Here is an 18927-nt window from a genome sequence, read left to right on the forward strand (position 1 = left end):
GTTGAGTGGGTGGGGGTGGGGGGGATCGGGCTGTTTGCTGATGAATCATTCATACCTCATTGATAACCACACAAATGAGTCAACTAACTGTTACTCTTGCACTACATAACAGTGAACATGGTCAGATAAGAAGTTATAGGGTGTGTAGGCGTGTACTGCTTGTGACTACTGACAAAATAATTATTAAGGAAGAAGTAATAGAGGAAGAGACAGAAAGAGGGAGTAAACATAACGAAAATGAGGACAGGTTAATCACCAACCACAGTATACGTTCCCTCTATAAATCAGTATATAAATAAATTGAACCAAATGGTAAACGAAAAGATTAGACAAGGCCTAGATAGAAAGGAAGCAGTTCCAATTACCACTACTCACGCAACATCGTAACCAAGTTATTATTTTAAGAAAATAACAGTAAGGTAAGAAAACTCAAACGTTTATTCATCAATTTAGTCAAGTAATAAGGAAGCTGAAAACTAACTTACCAGCTGGCAAAGATGGTACATCAGCTCCACCAGCTCGGTCTGTGTTTTGGAAGCTGGTAGCTGGTTAGACCAAGCTGTTTACTTGGTCTAACTATCAGCTCCACCAGCTTGGTCTGTGTTTTGGAAGCTGGTAGCTAGTTAGACCAAGCTGAATTTTTTTTTTTTTTCAGCTGGGTTAGTATTTGTGGTTTACATATCAAATCCAACAAAATGAATTTCCAGTAAGTTTGCGTGGGATAGTGTCAACAGCTGATTTCTGTCAAATACACAGATGGGCTTACCTGATAATGACATACATCACCAAGCAGTTTCCTACGAGTCCCACCATGCACACGATCATGTAGACCAGTGCGATGGTGATCCTCACGCTGCGCGGGAACAGGTCGTCCGCGTCGCTGAACTCACTGAAGTTGTTTTGGAACAGCGACTCGTTGTAAAGCCGAATATGCCTCGGATCCCCAAAGCCCAACGACTCGTTTATGAACTCCATTTGGGGACGCCTGTGGGTTAAGAGTGAAACAAGAGGGCTCTGAGATAGTCCTTACCGTGTATAACGAATAAAATCACTCGTTCAGCAGGCTCAGGCATCTGGCTGTAGTCGATTTATAAAAGGCGTCAATAGCCTTAACAAACCAGTACTGCAATACATGAACATGCAAATACACTGTAACTAAAATGCCTGGAAGCAAATACTGACACTACGCCATTCCAGAGAATCATGTCTGAGATCGCTTTCCAGAGGAATGTCGCCGCAGAAAGACATTTTAATAGCACGGTACATACCGTAAAGCAGGAAGAAATGTTTAAATCCGTAGGATCTCCTTCAGACGACTACAAATACGCAGGTTCATATGGATGCCTCTGAATCCAAGAAGGGATGGTTAATGTTGCTCATATCATTCACTCGACCTCATGCGGTTTTCAGCAGCTTGTTTTCAATTTAGCAATTTAGCGGAAAGCAATTCCGAGAGTACTGCATACGGCTGAAGGATGAGAGCTGCGGTGTGGGGTTTTTTTTCTCCCTCTCTCGCGCGAAAGGGGAAGGGGAGGTGCAGTAATGGGTTTCTGCTTCTTCTTCTTCTTCTTGCGAATCTCCAGTCGCGCCTCGGATCTGCAGTCAGCATCTCTCTCTCTCTCTCTCTCTCTCCCTCATATTACAGGCATTCATACAAACGAAATGAAGTGACTTGGCTGTTATTTGTTAGTTAGTTAGCTTGTTAGTTTGTTTGTTTGTTTAGAATGAGCAGTTATGCCTTTACTAATGCATTTGGAACCTATAGCTACTTGTTACTCATCAAGTGCCTTGCCACTTAAATAACAGAAAAGATAAATAGCATCATCTTCCTTCTTATCAACCATGTTGGCAATGTGCCACGTGTCTGAAAAAAAAATGTCTTTCTGTGAAAATCTGTATATTTATCGCATGGAATCTTGACATTGCAGATTTGCCATCGGCCTGATACAGACAGCAAGCATAGAATACCTTCACTCTTAACTTCTCATAAATCACTATGAGCCGAATTTCATATGTTTATAGTGTTACAACTTGGCTTTCATGCACCTGAATAGCCAAGTGTGCTTGAAAGTGATGTCATAACAGTCCTTGCAAATGCTAATTCTAATTAGCATGCTACCTCAAGTTGAATTCTACAAGCCAGGTTCTGGGGGCGGAGCTTTTTGTACATGGGTGGGTTCAAGGAGTAAAAAACCAGCATTCAAATGTTCTTGAACCCACCCATGTAGTTAAGCTCTAGAGACCTAATCTTGACTGAAGCCCTATTCTGACGGGATTAGTTTTATATGGGGAGATGGGGTAATGTAATACTTACCAGAGCTTGTCTGTGATTTTGATCCTGTGCAAACTGGTCATGTCAGTTATTTTTCCAAACTGCGCGTTCCCGTGCCGATGAAAATTACAGCATCTTTTACTTTCTATAAAACGGCCTGTGAAAATAACCTCAGGTTGAACTAATCCCGTGCAAATTGACCTCTGGGTAAATATTACACCATCTCCTGTGGGAAATGCATTTTAGCGGTATTTTCGCAAGAATAGAGGCACTCAAGGAGGTGGTCTTGTTGTAAACCCAATCCATGGTGTGGTACCTTAAGGAGTCACAAACCCCGAAGATGCCATATTTAAAAAATAATAATATAATAATAATAATAATAATAATACAAAAAATGAGAAACACTCATCAGAGTACTGAGGCTTGTGGCAACATTAGACAATGTATTTTTCTGCAGTAGATTGCCTAGCAAATGTAACATTTTCAGATCTATATTGCCAGATAACTGAGTGATTTTCTCCCAATATGTAAATGATCCCAGTGCTATTATATAATAACTAGGGGTGTGGAAATGCATAAATCTGACAATGAAAATTCAACTCATCAATTACGCAATTTAATCATTGATTTATATAATTATAATAATACCCAATGTGTTACACGAGCTCTCGCAACAGACTGTGGATGATGTGAAAGTTCTAAATTTAGAAAGTTCACGCCGCTGAATTTGGCTTTCTGTCATTATACATAATTGTGTGCCTTCATATAAGCAAAGTTCATTAATTGTTTTCTTCCTCATTTATGACATATGATGTTTACATTCCGAAATATGCGTATAATATAATTGGAAATGTAATTTGTTACATATGCTGAGTCAGGCGTCTTGACTGGATCATTTGTTCATAACTGTTATACACTGTTAATAGATAGTTGTTTATTCTTTGACCCTGCTTGATTTAAAGATGTTTGCAATTGATGCCTTTTTTCCTGGAACAAAGAATCGAGTACTAAGAGGAAGCTGTTTCTGGGAGACACATGTCGTTCAAAATTTTAACAGAGAAAGCTGGTACCTGAATTTTATCTGCCCTCTCAACCAGCCACTGTCTTCTGTGACGGAAGAACCTGTGTCATTGGAGAAGAGAGTTGCCATCACCATCTACGAGCTGGCAAACAATCTGGAGTTTCACAACATGGCCAATTTGTTTGGGGTTGGAGTCAGCACATCAAATCTTCTGGCAGGTGTGCAAGGCACTTTCTAAACTGAGGAGAAAATATGTGCAACGTCGAAAAGTGGCAGAAACGCAATCCATCACTGATGGTTTTGAGGAAAAAACAGCTTCCCTGGATAGCACGCACATTCCAGTCATTGACATACCATACCGATTATCATAATCGCAAAGGGTGGTACAGTGTGTTGCTGCAGGGACTTAAAGACCACAACTACAAATCCCTTGACTTTTATGTAGGCTGGCCCAGAAAATGCCATGATGTCTTTGTGTTTGAGTGTTCCTGCCTTTCTCAAGAAGCTGAAAAATGGCACATTCTTCCCCAAAATTACCAGGCAGATTAGTTGAGTGGATGTTCCACTGCTAATTATGGCAGACTCAGCCAGCAGTCTCACTAATAACGTGATGAAGCCCTTCCCAGAGGGCCTGGCGAGGGGTTTACAAGTTAGATTCAATGAACACTTAAGTTGCACTCACATTCATGTTGAACATGCATTTGGATGGCTTAAGAGCAGGTGGCACACTCTGATGAAGCTCAGCGACTCCAGAGCAGCCAACATGAAGTACCTAGTCAGTGCCTGCATTGTACTACACAACTTCTGTGAGAGCTGCAGTCTGGAATACATCAACACTCCACTGCAACCAGATGATACTGATGATGAACAACTTGAGCAGGCACAGGACAAGACAGCTAATCCCACTTCTCCTACACACACAACATGAGAACCAGGCTGAATCTGTCAAGCTTTAGTGTCTTTTACTGAACATTGTATTTTTCAATAAAAGACATATATAGACAATATATTCTTTTATTGTAACACTTGTTTGGGGGGTTTGTTGTTAGGTACTGGTGTGGCAGTGGTAGGGGACGGCCTAAAGGGAGACTCTATGGAGTCATTTAAGAAACAGGAAAAAGGTCCATAGTTAAATGAAGGAGGTGGTGGAAAATTAGGGTGAGGTCTGATGCACTGAATCAATGGTAATATCAGCTCCATGTAGGTAGGCTACCTTCATACTGGTGCTCATCCTTGGCGCTTAGGTTGTCCATATGATTCTCCCCCGGGTCTGTCATTGGATGGCAACCTAAAATATGACAAAGTAAAGAAAAAAAAGTTCAATAAAGTCCCATTTTGCTTGTATTTATACTTGCTAACATGTAACATGTATGACAGCGTTTGATAATGCTGTTCCCCCAGAACTGAAATTAAGCATAAAGTTTCAGCTCTCCTTCAGTTGCAGCTTTTCTTCTGCTTCGGCTGTGCCATGTTGTATTATGAAACACTGAGGTGCAGCACAATATTACATATGGCGCATGGGGCTGCTGTGGTGGGCCGTCAGCTTGTAAATGACGACAACATGCCCATCTAGGCAATTTCTACAGAAATCGCTTATTCCATGTGAACTGACAATAAATATCACAGACGTCCGCAGTAACAATGACTTTACAGACATATGTCCTGAAAACTAAACTAAGCCCGTCCGAATAGGGCTTAATTTTGACTAATCTTGCCTACTGCATCGCACAAGGCTTTGTGCTACTAAAGGAAACTTTGAGAGAAATGTAGGTTAAATACAGATTTTGACAATGACAAGAACAATTTTAATGTTTTTCCTTCTCTAAATAATCTCCTTTTAGTGTAATGTAAAGGTTTATAGGTATGCACAACCAGTGTCAGAATTATTCGCACATGGTTTTTCTTGTTTTTCGCACAATTCTGTGTAAACATTAGCGAGTGGTGTGCAAGAAAATCCCAGGAGATCAGCAGTTTCTGAAATACTGAAACCAGCCCATCTGGCACCAACAACTATGCCATGGTCACTGAGATGACATGTTTGGTAAGAACATTAACTGAAGCTCTTGACCTGTGTCTGCATGATTTTATACATTGTGCTGCTGTTTGAAACCTTCATGGTTTTGACATTTATTACTGATCCTTACTGAATCCTTATCAAAGCTTAATGTATGTGTATCTATGTGTATAGTGCTGCTTAGCTTTGAAAAGGGTTTTTTATTGCTGAAGTATATAAATGCCTCAGTAATAAATATCAAAAGGTAGATGAGCAAAGGGTTGAAACATGCTGTAGAGCAGATGAAAAAAAAGAAATAAAAGAGATTAGAAAATGAGAAGTTAAAAGGACATGATAAAGTGTGAGGGTTTTTTTTCACTCAGATCAAAGCTTACCTCATATGACAGATCTGTCTTGTGCTACTGTATATAAAAAAAAAACACAGAGAGTGGGTGAATACACTAGGAACTTCTGCAATGCTCATGTTTGCTCAGACCTCCGTATCCAGAGATAAAAACAGAGCATGAAGGAAGATTTTTAAATTTTACAGCATAGCAGCTCTGGTTTCCTGTCAGCAGTTCTTCTTTGACAACTGGTCCTTTCTTGAAATTCTGCATTGCCATGGATTGATATGTGCTCAATGCATATAGTGTAAATTTCTAGGTCTTTGTTTGAGAGTAGCACACATGAGGCATGGACTCCCTGGAGAGACTGAAAGAGCTAGAAGAAAGGTAGCAGTAATTATAGTTGAAGCCCTTTATACCAGGCACTCGGAGCTGTCTTCTTTATCCCTCTGTCTGGACAGAGGGAACAATACAGCAACAGTTTGAAATTTTTAGAAGGTACACAAACTTATTTCCTTCTTGGCACATGTTTGTATTGCAAGTAAGATTACTTTAGAAACATTCTCAAAAGAAAAATAAAACGTGGGAAATGATTAGAAAATCCAGTGAAGCAACAACAGACATTCTATTTTTAATCTCATTGGTTTATTTGTGTCTAGTACTGATGGATCGGCCTACCAGTGTATGATTAAAAAAAAAGATAAACACAACCATGTGATCATACATTACTTAACATTACTTGATTAGCAAAATTGACAAATAGCAGCTGTATTTATGCAAGTACAATTACTTGAATTATATTCATCAATACTTTTAGTATCACTTTGTCTAATGCTAAGAAATTCAAGTGATTCTTTTTCTTTTCCATGTGGGGTAGCAAATAATTTTGCAACAATAAATTTGTGTTAGATTTTACACATCAGGAGATGACAACACATCAAGACCCTCCTGGTTGTAGCTGTCTTTTGATAGGGAAGAGCTAGCTAACAGGTAGGAATAGACAAGTAACCATATTGGGAGAAAATGGGGTAAAAATCCTGAAAGAAAAAAATAGTCAGTGGTTATAACTGGCATAAAAACTTTAAAAAGGCATTGTGCCTGTTCCATCTCTAATTTACACTAATTTATGAGTTTAACATTTGTATGCAAAACTTATATAACTTCATTCATATATGGAGCTGGCTCTACTAATATGCAACATAAATGGCCTTGCAAGCACCAGGGGGCCTTGTAATAAATATTGGCCTATGACCATACGTCAAACTGAGGTTAGGTTTGATACAGTTTGTGTTTCATCATAGCTATGGATATGTTCTGAATCCATTAAAGACACTAATCAATTGTATGCCATACCACCTATGGTGTGCCATTATTAGTACTGATAGTGGTGTACTATTTAAACATACTATCCAGTGTGCAGTGCTTTGGCACATGGCCAGTTTCTTGAAATAAATGTCTGGAGCAAAAAATTAAGAGACAGAAGTTAAAAGACAATATACATCCACCACTCCTCCTGTGATTTACCAACAAGTTGTTCCATAAGGAATCTCCTTATCAACCTCAAAGTCTATTTGGTAATTCAGAGATAATATGAGGTGATATAGCCTACTAGTAAGCTTTAAAAAAAAAAAAATAAATGGTTTGAAATTAATTTTAAACAGAATGGGCATAATATATTAATGCTGAAGTTAGAACTAATCAAGTTAGTTCTCTAGCTGCAGCTTTTTAAACATGTCTTTTTTAAACAAGTTATGTTTATGCAGGAAAAGATGAAAGCATAAGTCATCTTTGTAGAGAATATTTTAATTAATGCGGCAATAAATGAGGGCTCAGCATGTTTAAATTAACAGTGGCTTAAACTAATTGAAATTAAATATGTGCGATGCAATAAACTAAAACAGTAAATTGACTTAATACAAAAATACAAAGTAATCCACATCAGAACACTGCAATATGATAATTATGTTTATCATTATTACAAATGCATATCACATTGTAGTGGACTGCAGACATCTTGGTGAATGATGAGAGAGTGACTGACAGACAAGAAAAACAGAAGATGGATGAATTCAAACTGACACTGAAGATCAAGAGTGAGAAGAATAGGCCATTATAAACACCTCTCCTGTCCACATGGGCATGATCTGCCCAATTTACAGAAGGCAGAATTCAGTCTCTCATGAACACATGCACTACCCCCATTTCTCCTGTAGACAGGTCAGGATCTGTCCATCTGCTGGTCCTACCACTGAGCAGCAAAATGGAAGAACCCAGATAAAAATGAGACATGAAACATTAGGGCTTGACAGAAACTGTAAAAGATCATAATTATGATCCATTAAACATACACCCATCCCCCCACCCCAACCCCTTCCACACATTTACAGGTACCACAGTACAAACAGTACATTTCCACAACTTATCCAAAATGGGCAGGATTGTTATACAGGCAAAAGGTAATAAAGTTAGTTTAATATAGTATTACCGGTATTATTACAGAATAACTGTGAGACTGAGCAGCCTCAGGTTAAGTGTCATGCTCTGGGAATTACCTATCAAATAAACCATTTAGAAGTGGTTTGAGAGCTGTAATTTGATTTGTAAGGGAAAGGGCTTTGCTGTGTTACGCAAATAAACCTTTCCCTCCTGTCAACCTATAACCAAAGAGGGAGAGATGTGCATGTAAAGGTTAAATGCATGTGTTAATCTTATTAATTAAATATCTGACTCCAGTTTATAATTTAGTGTAACTGAATTATTTTGCTTCAGTTTATCTATAACAACTGATTTGGGTGCCTGTCAGTGTAGTTTAGAGATTCTGTGCATGTTCTGCCCATTTTACATGGGTTAGCTTTTAAGCATATACATGTATGGTCTTTTAAGCATGTGAGGGAGAGTGGTAAACAGCAATTCCCTATACCATGGGTACATGTTCTGTATGTGCCATGCTGCAAAAGTCTTCTATAAATATTCAGATTTTAGATTTGATTGCTTTTTCTTTAATTCCAAATAAAAGTCTTATTTAGATCATTTCAGCAATTTCTTATTGTGCCATTTCCTATATAGAATTATCAATAAGTATTTCTGTGAAAATAGTCTATTGAAAAAAAAACTGCTTTATATAAAAATGCACCATTTCTGTAATTGTGCATTTTAATTTCAGTAATCTAATGGAAACTATGCTGCCAAAAGGATACTGTAAATACAGTTCCTTCAGCTGAGCAGGAACAAAGACTGTCCCTAATATTACATGCCATTTGAAAAACAACACTGTTATCCATGTCACACAAGAGATTGATTTGACTAAGTCTTTGTGCCTGACTCATGCCTGCCAATCAGCATAGAGTGTAAGCAAGACTCTTATTATATCCCATTCACATACTGTTGTTCTAAAAAATAAGCTATTTCACTATATGAACTAATAACCAGTATGCACCCTTTTGATATACTATTTAGTATGTAAGTATGCGATTTAAAATGTGTGCATTGACATATAAAATGCTTATATCTTCACTGATTATGCTAATAGCTACTTGATTTACTGGTGTAAGTTAATATTACCTGGCTGCAGGATGGATCAGGCAGATATGGAGGGTGAGAGGAGCCACAGCAGTGGAAGTGTGTCAAGATAAGGTACTGCCATCACATTAGGCAGCAGGAGTACAACAGGGAGCACAGTGGAAATAGCATGGAGAATTATGGAACGTTTGTTGAGTTGAGCCATGCTGCACTGCACAAGTATGCTGGATGAATCACACCTGGCTTCTTGGTGTGTTTATTTTGTTCTCTTGTTTTCGCTGTGAGATTAGTCATACAGGTGAAAACAAGTTGACATGATAACAGCTACAGCTGTTGGAGAATTCAAATGATTATTATGTTTTTCTGTTTATTTATTACAAACTTATCAAGCTACTACTCTTAAAAACCTTGTCTAGTGCTAGAAAACCTTCAGCGCTTCTCCTAATTAGTCTGCTCAGACTGACTGTCAGTTGTCGGAAACACTTCATTCTCTCTCATTCGCTTTCAGTTACCACTTTATCCTGGTCATCTTGGTATGCTAAATCTTTCACATAATTCTTGGACACTGTGCCACTCTTTTTGATGTGCTAAATATGTTCTTTAGTTTCTTAACTTTGCTGTAATATTGTAGAGTTTATGATAATGGCATCAGATTGTCTTGCCACAGGCAGCCATCAGATTAACCTTGTGGGGAAGGTATGCTCATGGGCACTATAGAAAGGAACCTTCAGAATCTTTAGGCAATTTTTTTTAAATCAGTCAAACAAAGTGATTTTTTTTTTTGCATAAAATGGAGATGGAGGCCACATATAGCCAGCTATCCAGAGATGTGCTCAGTGAGAATAGCCTTTAGTCATGGCACAAACCACACACGCCATGTTAGCAGATGGAAAGAGATGAAAGAGACATACAGTATCTCATACTAACAAAAATACATCAGCCTTGAACTTCACAAGTACACATGTGGTTAAGCATGCACTGAGTCAGGAGTGCAGTGTGTTGTCTGAGGGTGTAAGCAGATGAATGTGATTTATGGCTCATGGCTGAAATACACTGTAAATCAGATGAGAGATGACACAAAGCATTTGTCAGCAAGAGGTAGCCAGGGAAACAGGGTCCAGTAATCTGTCTCTCCCTGAGGAGCAAGCGCTTCTATTGGCAAGTGTCAGCAGCATAACAAGGGCTTTCTAAAAGTCTCTAGATAACAGTATCATGTTGTGAATAGAGAGTTGGATGTTTTTTCTGCTGCACCTAATTCAGTTTCTCCACTACTGACCAAGTATTTCGAGACAAAAGGTGGTGTAGATGTTAATTTCAAGAAAAGGCTGAAGCAGGCTTACAAGGTGTGTATGCGACAAAACCAACGGCCCTACAAAACTAGTCTCAAAAACTGTCCTCAGACTTATATTTGTATTGCCAAAGCTTACATTACAGAGTGTTTAAACAAATGAAAATAAAGATAAAAGGAAATTCGAGTACTACTAATAAGTATTATCTAATCATAACAGAGAGAGAGAGAGAGAGAGAGAGATTGGTGACATTAGAGAAGAAATGCCATTGGATTGTCCTGGTTTGCTCTTGACAGCTTTGAGACAAGATCTAATTATGAGACAAGGGTGCTACAACATATAATTAATTCACCCCCTTTTCTTTTTAATCCCATCTATTTATATATTTTTATTCTAAACAGCAAAGCCATGGTGTTTCTTCAGAATTTAGAGTGAGAGTACCCAGTAGGTGGACTCCAGACCAAAATGCAATTTAATTTGGACCATCAACAAAGTCTCTCTCTATATAAAAAAAGTAGAAAGGCTTTCTTGTTCACTTTTTGTTTATATGGTCCAGTCACAGATCCTGTAACACCATCTCTGTGACAATAATGAATTCACTCAGTCTGACAGGCAGTTAGTTTATCAACTTGTGCCTGTCAAACAACATTAACAAGCTAATCGACAAAGATAAAATCTTGCATTCAAAAGATGGTGTGTTTAAAATTGCTCAGTACTCAGAAAAGAAAACCTGACAGAGAAAACTGTGTGTTCAAGGATGAGCGAATAGAAAAATGTGAGTTCATACTTCCTAAATAAAGCCTGCTTGATTTGTGAGGAAACCATGGCTAAAGTGAAGAACCAATTTTGAACAAACCTATCCACAGAACTTGGAGGGGAGAATCTCAAAAACTAATCCAGCTAAAATCATTATATCAAGCTACGTACAAGCAAAATAATGGATACATGAGCAATGAATGCTTGGAGTGTCGCTTCTCCCATTAAAATACAATGAGTTTTGTACATAGTGCTGGACTTTTTGGAACTTATCTTTGCTCATTTATCTTACCTTTCTCTGGGCCTGCAATTCTGTGGCCTGAACACTTCTAATTTTATTCCATCTTCTGCAGTTTTAAAAATTATTGCAAGTGCACAGTAATATACGCCTCATTTTCAGCTAATAAAACAAACAAACAAACAACAACAAAAAATTACAATTGTAAGTCATGTATTAAATATAATTTATTTTTTTTGTTAACTGTTAGTGATGCCCCTACATGACAGTCAAATTATGGATGGGGAAGCATTAGCAACACTAATGCTACAAAATAGAATACCAATATAGAATGCTAATATCTGTGTAATATATAACATAATATTTAGTTGAAGATTTAAGTAAGCAGAAATGTCCCAGAAGACACCTAAAGCATTATCCAACTGAAGGACATTCTTTACACCATAGGTTGCCCTTTCTTCACTCAATGTTATTCAATATGTAAGGAACAAAACATGACATGGTGTGCTGCATGTGGTGTGCTGCTTATAGACTGCATAATAAAGTAGCTATAAGTCATAAAATATCACTTATATCAGGGGTTTCCAAACTAGGGGTCCCGACACCAAAAGTCATGAGAAACTCACAATCCCCTCTTTTGTTTTACAAATTACTACCAAGCCAGGTTGTCTGTGTACCTATTTCCAAATGCTACTGGGAGTCGCATTCAAATGCCACATGTAAATTAAAAGTGTATGTGCTATCTTAGTCTTATAACTATCCTGACATGCTGCACTATCATAGGAATTCAACAATAAAATAGAAATCAAAATGTCCTTGTCCATCTACCTATGCTAAACAAGTTACTGTCAAATTGTATCCGTATGTACTACTCTAGACTGTTAATGTGTACTTACACTAAGCAGTTTTTATATTGCAGTTAGTGTTAATTTTAGTAAATTGTTCATTTAATTAAAAAAAATTCAATATGTAGTAATTTTTTTTCCAAAAAGAAAACCAACATTCAGAAACCAGGTGGGAAAAAATAAGTACCCCTATAATTCAGTAACAACAATAACTTGAAGTTATTTTCTGTAGGAGTTTGTCAGTCTCTCACATAGCTTTGGAAAAATCTTGTCTTCATTATAACATTGCTTCAACATTGAAGGATGTTTGAGGGCATTTGTTTACACACAGGGGTTGAGGTCTGGACTTTGGCTTGGCCATTCCAACACCTTAATTGTTTTCCTTTACAGCCATTTTTAATTTGCTGTTGTGCTTGTGATCATTGTCCTGTTGCGTGACCCAATTTTGGCTGAGCTTAAGCTGCTGGACAGATAGTCTCAGGTGCAATTTTGCAAACTTGAGTTGTGCTGCCATATTCTTTTTAGAAAGAAGGAGCTTTTTCCTAACCACCCTTCTATGAAAGCCATACTTGTCCAGTCTTTTCTGATTGTGCTGTGATGAACATAAACATTTAATGTGCTTACAGAGGCCTGTAGTGTAGTTCTTGGGGTTTTCTTTATATATGTTTAAGCATTAAACTGTCTGACCTTGGACTGAGTTTGCTGGGACACCCATTCCTGGGAAGATTGGCAATTGTCTTGAAGGTTCTCCATTTGTAAACAATCCTTCTCACTGTAGATGGTGAATTTCAAATTGTTTGGAGATAGCCTTGTAACCCTTCTCAGATTGATGAGCAGCAGCAATTGCTTCTCTGTGGTCATGGCTGATGTTCTTTTTTCTTGGCATGATACAGACACACATCTGCGTGCTTCAGAACAGTAAACTGCCAACTGCTTTTATAGAGGGAGTCCAACTTCTTGATGATTAACTAATCTTGTGCATTTCATTAGTAACACCTGGCCACTAATTACTTTCTTAATGATTGTGGAAGTAGGAAGGGTGTACTTATTTTTCCCACTTGGTTATTTGTTTGTTTATAGAAGGTGGTAAGGACCACACAATTGGAATTTAGGCCCTGATAAATAAAAACATCAAACTGAATTATTTTTCCCATGACTGTATGTTCCTGACATAATAAAATGTTAAAATGTTACAATAGTCTTATAAATCTGGATTTTAAAAAATAGAGTGTTCATGGCTTGGGGTCACAGAAAATATATAATATCCTTTTGAAGTCATTTGGAGTCAAAAAGGTTGGAAACCCCTGACTTATACAATATGTAATAAACTTTTTAAATTATTCAAGCTCTCACTCTCTCTTCTGAAAAATTAACTTCGGCTTTACCTCAAAACTTGGCTAGGAAAGGCAACAGGTTTTTATAAAGACATACTTTTCCTAATCATGCTTTTGGTGTTTGCTAGTGTACTAGCATACTATGGTACTAGGTCCTATATTCAGCAGCACACAGGAGCAAGGCTTAGAAAAATTATTTAATCAACACTTTCTGACCAGCCAGATCAGAGAATTCAGGAGTGCTGTCTTATAAAAAGTTACAGAGAGCCTAATAATGCAGTATTAGTGGCTTATGCATAATTGGTTTTAATTGTCCCTTTGTCAGTTTCTTAATGTCCTCAGCCCTGAACCTCAATATAGATTGAAAAGAACAGTGCAAATTACTATGCAACTGGATGGGCATATGGGATCCATGTATACAGTGCTTTGCATACATATTCACCCCTCTTGAACTTTTCAAAATTTTGTAATGTTACAAACTGCCTAGGCTAGTTGTTTTTCATCCATGTGCATTTGTTTGTTTGCAATGTGCCTTTGTTTTTGGTTCTAGTCCTGTCTCAAACCCTGTCATGTCAGTGGTCTGTTACCCATTATATTCACCTGTTTGCTGTTGACCATTGATTAGATGTTTTGTTAGATGTTTTTTAAGCTGTTATTTTCATTATTTTATTGTCAGAGCCATGCCAAAATCATACATCCACCCTGTATTAACAATTTTGAAATGGGTACAAGTTATATATTCAAGTATTAGAAATCGTAAGTAAGAAATAGAACTCAGAAATGTCTCTTTATTTTATTGGAAAAAATCTAGAATGAACTGTGGATCTGTATTTAATTAAGCATTTGTAAAACATAAAATATATTTGTCTTACAGATGACACAACACTGTCTACTATTAACTGCAAGACAAACCTAGAATTGAGAGACAAAACAGGCTTACAGTAACTTACAGTCTTATAGTAACTAGTTCACCAAACAAGTGCACTTGCATTTAATAAAGCACTAATTAGAATCCCATGTAGCACCCATTAGAATCTTAGAGTAAACAGTTATTTAATTATCAAAGATTTAGATACTTGATGTTTTTAAATTTTTTCTTCATTATTTCATTGTCAGTAATGGGTAACTTGTAATAAAAGGCAAAAAAAAAAAGTTAAAAAACTTTTGACTGACAGTGTATGTTTTAACTGAAACATTTTAGGTGGTTATTATATGCAATCAAATGTACAATAGATTGAGTCCCCGGTGTAATTATGTTTCTGAATTTCAGAAAGTTGATTTCGAGCAAGTATATTATGTCTCTTTTATAATACAAAAAAGGATTTGAACACCTACATTTTAAGTTTTAAAAGTTTGGAAGTACAATTAAGCAATATTGCACAAGCAAGGGTGTTGTAATACTGAATATCAGCACAGCTGTTATTTGTCCATAAACATGAGGCTGTAGGTAATTGCATGATTGTGAGTATAATCTTGCTTTAATACAACACTTCTATAAACAAGAACATCTATAAACAATATGGGCTTTTTTTTTTTTGTCTTTGCTTTATCACTAAAAATAGTTCCCACAACTGGATACAGCGTTGCATGTTGTCATGCACTGCACAGACTGACTGACAGCCCTTGGTTTCAATGTAACTAACTATTGCTTGAATTGGAATTTTAAGTAGCAAAGACAGGCAAGCAGAGTGATACAAACAGTGAAATGTACCAGTGCTGTTATGATATCAGCACTCTTGGAATGCTGCCTGTCCAATCAAATATGTGGACCAGAACTAACTGATGTATTACAGGTATTATATAAACTGACTCACTTCAGATGTCTCAGATGGGTGAGGTATGTTCAATTCTGGCGAGTATTTTCACACTCATGTCAGTAAGGTGGCTCTGTGCTCAGGGTCAATATGCTGGCTGGAGGTCTGCTCCCTGTTAATAAGAGGAAAGGGATTAAAGAGATTACTGCAATGCCAGCTGAGAAAATGAAAAGAGAAGCCAGCAGACAGGTGAAAATTATGGGCTGTTTATTGATTACAGCCAGGATTACCTGCTAGGAGGCATTGCAGGATTACTTTCGTTCATAAGCCACATCATGAGGGCATTACCATCTTACATGAGGCAATACCAGCAAAGTAAGAGTCGAAATGTTTCTGATAGTCTGAGACCACCACCATTCATTTAATTATCAGTGTCAATGAAGAATGTATGAATTCCTTTTTACTTCAGGCATCATATCAGGCAGTACCTTAATTGTGTCTCATGCAATTATTAAACAATTAGTAAAGTGGATTAATGTAGTCTAAATGACAAAATTCATGCACTTGTAAGGTAAATACAATGAATTACTATTTTGTGGTATAGAATATCACTATTACCTGGGTGTTCTCACTATGTGATTCAGTCGGTGATAGTGTGAAATGAGTTTTATTAGCTTTATTCAAGGGGTCCATTTTCTCATAAAATCAAATGTATATAAACTTGTCCAAGTATTACTCCATTAATGCTTCAAGGTCTTCACTAGTGCAGCTCTTTGTGCACAAAGCAAGTTACTGCTGAAATGAAAGGTTTTTTAAAGGTCATGAGAAAAAAAAGGAATCAGTGGTTTAGTCTGGGTAGCCATGAATGAATTGTAGTGGTCCATGAAAGAAACCTTGGACTTTCATTCCATAGCTTAACCAATTTAGTTAAAGATTTTATAAATGTAATAAATAGATGAATAAAGTAGGTAAAGTTTAATATGTGAAAATGAAAATCTAACAATGCAACATGGATAAAATACCAAAGTACTGGTATTACAAACATTATTAAATGGAAAAAGAATTAAGGATTGTGGTTCTTTAATATACTACCTTCACTGTTACTATTTTTTTTGACAAAGTTTGCCTCTCATTGTCTTTATTCAGTTGTAGAAAGAAGTGTAAGAAGCATGACAGAGCTATACTGAATAAACCTCCATACCCTTATAGTCTGTATTCTGGATATGTGGCAGACTATTGTTAATAAAAGTATCATACCTGATCATCTTATCAACAGGATGTATAAAACAGCAGGTAACACATAGGTTTGAAACCTAAGAAAACACAGATGGGGTCATCTGAAATGCAGATGAGGTCACAGGGGATGTTTACCAGCCATTATGGAATTGTATGCAGATCAACATAGTTTATGGATTATTTAAATATAATAATTAAAACTTTTAAAACATTCTGGGCTATTTATTTAATTTGAAGCATCTTACACTGGATGTGGGTGTACACACAAAGCCTTTTTCCCTGTGAATTTCTGTGATCTCTAGTTAGAAATTATACAAAATACAATATTATTGCTATATTTTGCTGTCCATGTCCAGAATCTAAACAGCGCACATGCTATATTTCAGGCCATAGTCTGCAGCAGCATAGACTCCATAATAGGAGTCCATGCTGCTACTAAATACAAACTACCATTAAATACATTGGTAAACTGTACACTTTAAACTATGTGGATTAACCTTGATTAGCTGCATGGTGACACAACAGCACAACCTTCTCATTAGTTGTGGTGAGTGTTACCATTAATAATAAGTTCGACTGAGTATATAGGAACTCTTAAGTGGTTGTCTATGACTTTCTCTTTCATACTGAGGCCAAATACCATTATTCATTCATCAGTGTGGGGAAGGTTAGAGCATACAAAGAGCCAAAAGTATGCTGACCTTCAAAAAAAAAACAGGCTTGTCTATATCTATAAAAATGCCACAATGGCTGAACAAGATCACAATCAGAACACACTATGTGATCAGAGAGGCTCTATTTGCCAACACATTATGTGATCAGAGAGGTCCAGACATTTATCAGAATTTGTGCCATGGACATCTAAATCTAGATTGGTGCCATGGCCATCTAAAAACAACATAAGTGCTACAAATTAACAAACACTGAACAGTGCCACAAATGAAGATGCAGAGACAGATCAGACTTTAAAAAGTGTATAGACAATAAGATTGATGTACAGTTAAGATGCCTAGTATGAATTGTATTCATACTAGGTACATTCTTATGAGGTAGTGTGCAAATAAGTACTGTATACCATCCCCTACGAAAGTATTGGAATGGCAAGGCCAATTCTATTGTTTTTGCTAAATACTGAAGACATTTGGGTTTGAGATCAAAAGATGAATATGAGACAATAGATCAAACTTTCAGCTGTCATTTCCTGATTATTTACATCTAGATGTGTTAAAAAAAACTTAGAACTTAAAAACTGCTAAGTTAAAAAACTTAGAACTTATAACCTTTTGTTTGAACCCACCCATTTTTCGAAAATATTGGAACATGTGACTTGGAAGATGTTTCTTGTTGCCCAGGTGTGTTAGATTGATTGTTTAAACAATTAATAGCTTTGAATGTCTACTCTTGGTTTGAGCCCTGGGTTTCACCTGTGAAGACTGCTTTTTTTGTTAAAAAGGATAAACCAACATGAAGACCAGAGAGCTGGGAGAAAAGCAAGCCATTGTGAAGCTGAGATAAGAGGGAAAGTCTATCAGATCCATTGCAGAAGCACTCGGCATAGCCAATACAACAATTTGGAATGTCCTGAAAAAGAATGAAACCACTAGTGTACCAACAACCAGACATGGAACAGGTCAGCTAAGGAACACAAGAGCAGTTGATGACAGAAATATTGTGAAAGCTGTGAATAAAACCCAAAAACAGCAGTCAGTGACATCAACAACCTCCACAGGGCAGGGGTGACGGTATCATAATCCATCATTTGAAGAAGACTCTGAGAGCAGAACTATAGGGGCCATACCACAAGATGCAAATCACTAATCACCAGTAAGAATTGGAAGGCCAGACTGGAATTCACAAAGAAATGCAGAATGAGCCACACAAGTGGATCCAAGATTAACCTCTACCAAAGTGATGAAAAGACCAAAATGTGGAGAAAAATGTGGAGAAAAAAGTATCTCATGATCCAAAACATATGAGCTCATCAGTCAAGCACAGTGGAAGTAGTGTCATGGCTTGGGCTTGCATGGTGGCTTCTAGAACGGGCTCACTAATCTTTACTGATGATGTAACTCATTATGGTAGCAGCAGAATAAATTCAGAAGTCCATAGAAACATTCTGTTTGCCAATTTACAGATAAATGCATCCAAACTAATTGGGAAGAACTTCATCATGCAGCAAGACAATGACACAAAGCACACTGTCAACACAACCAAGGACTTCATCTGGGAAAAAAATGGGAGGTTTTAGACTGGCCAAGCCAATCAGACTTTTTTAATCCTTTCACTAAACCCATGAGCATGCATTTCACCTCCTGAAGAGGAGACT

At 37.1% G+C, this 18927-nt stretch overlaps 1 protein-coding gene across 1 annotated transcript in view; it reads right to left on the minus strand.

Annotated features, from left to right (window-relative positions):
• Window positions 1-1582, minus strand: part of oprl1 (opiate receptor-like 1) — a 33503-nt gene extending 31921 nt beyond the window's left edge. Inside the window, exons 1-2 of the mRNA XM_026920113.3 lie at window positions 1269-1582; window positions 767-985 (exon numbers count right to left, since the gene is read on the minus strand). Coding sequence (XP_026775914.1) covers window positions 767-975 — 209 coding nt within the window. The 5' untranslated portion in view covers window positions 976-985; window positions 1269-1582. The remainder of the gene's footprint in view (window positions 1-766; window positions 986-1268) is intronic.
• Between the last annotated feature and the right edge of the window lie 17345 nt (window positions 1583-18927).

Source organism: Pangasianodon hypophthalmus, chromosome 16 (genome assembly GCF_027358585.1).
Source record: "Pangasianodon hypophthalmus isolate fPanHyp1 chromosome 16, fPanHyp1.pri, whole genome shotgun sequence".
NCBI lineage: Eukaryota > Metazoa > Chordata > Actinopteri > Siluriformes > Pangasiidae > Pangasianodon > Pangasianodon hypophthalmus.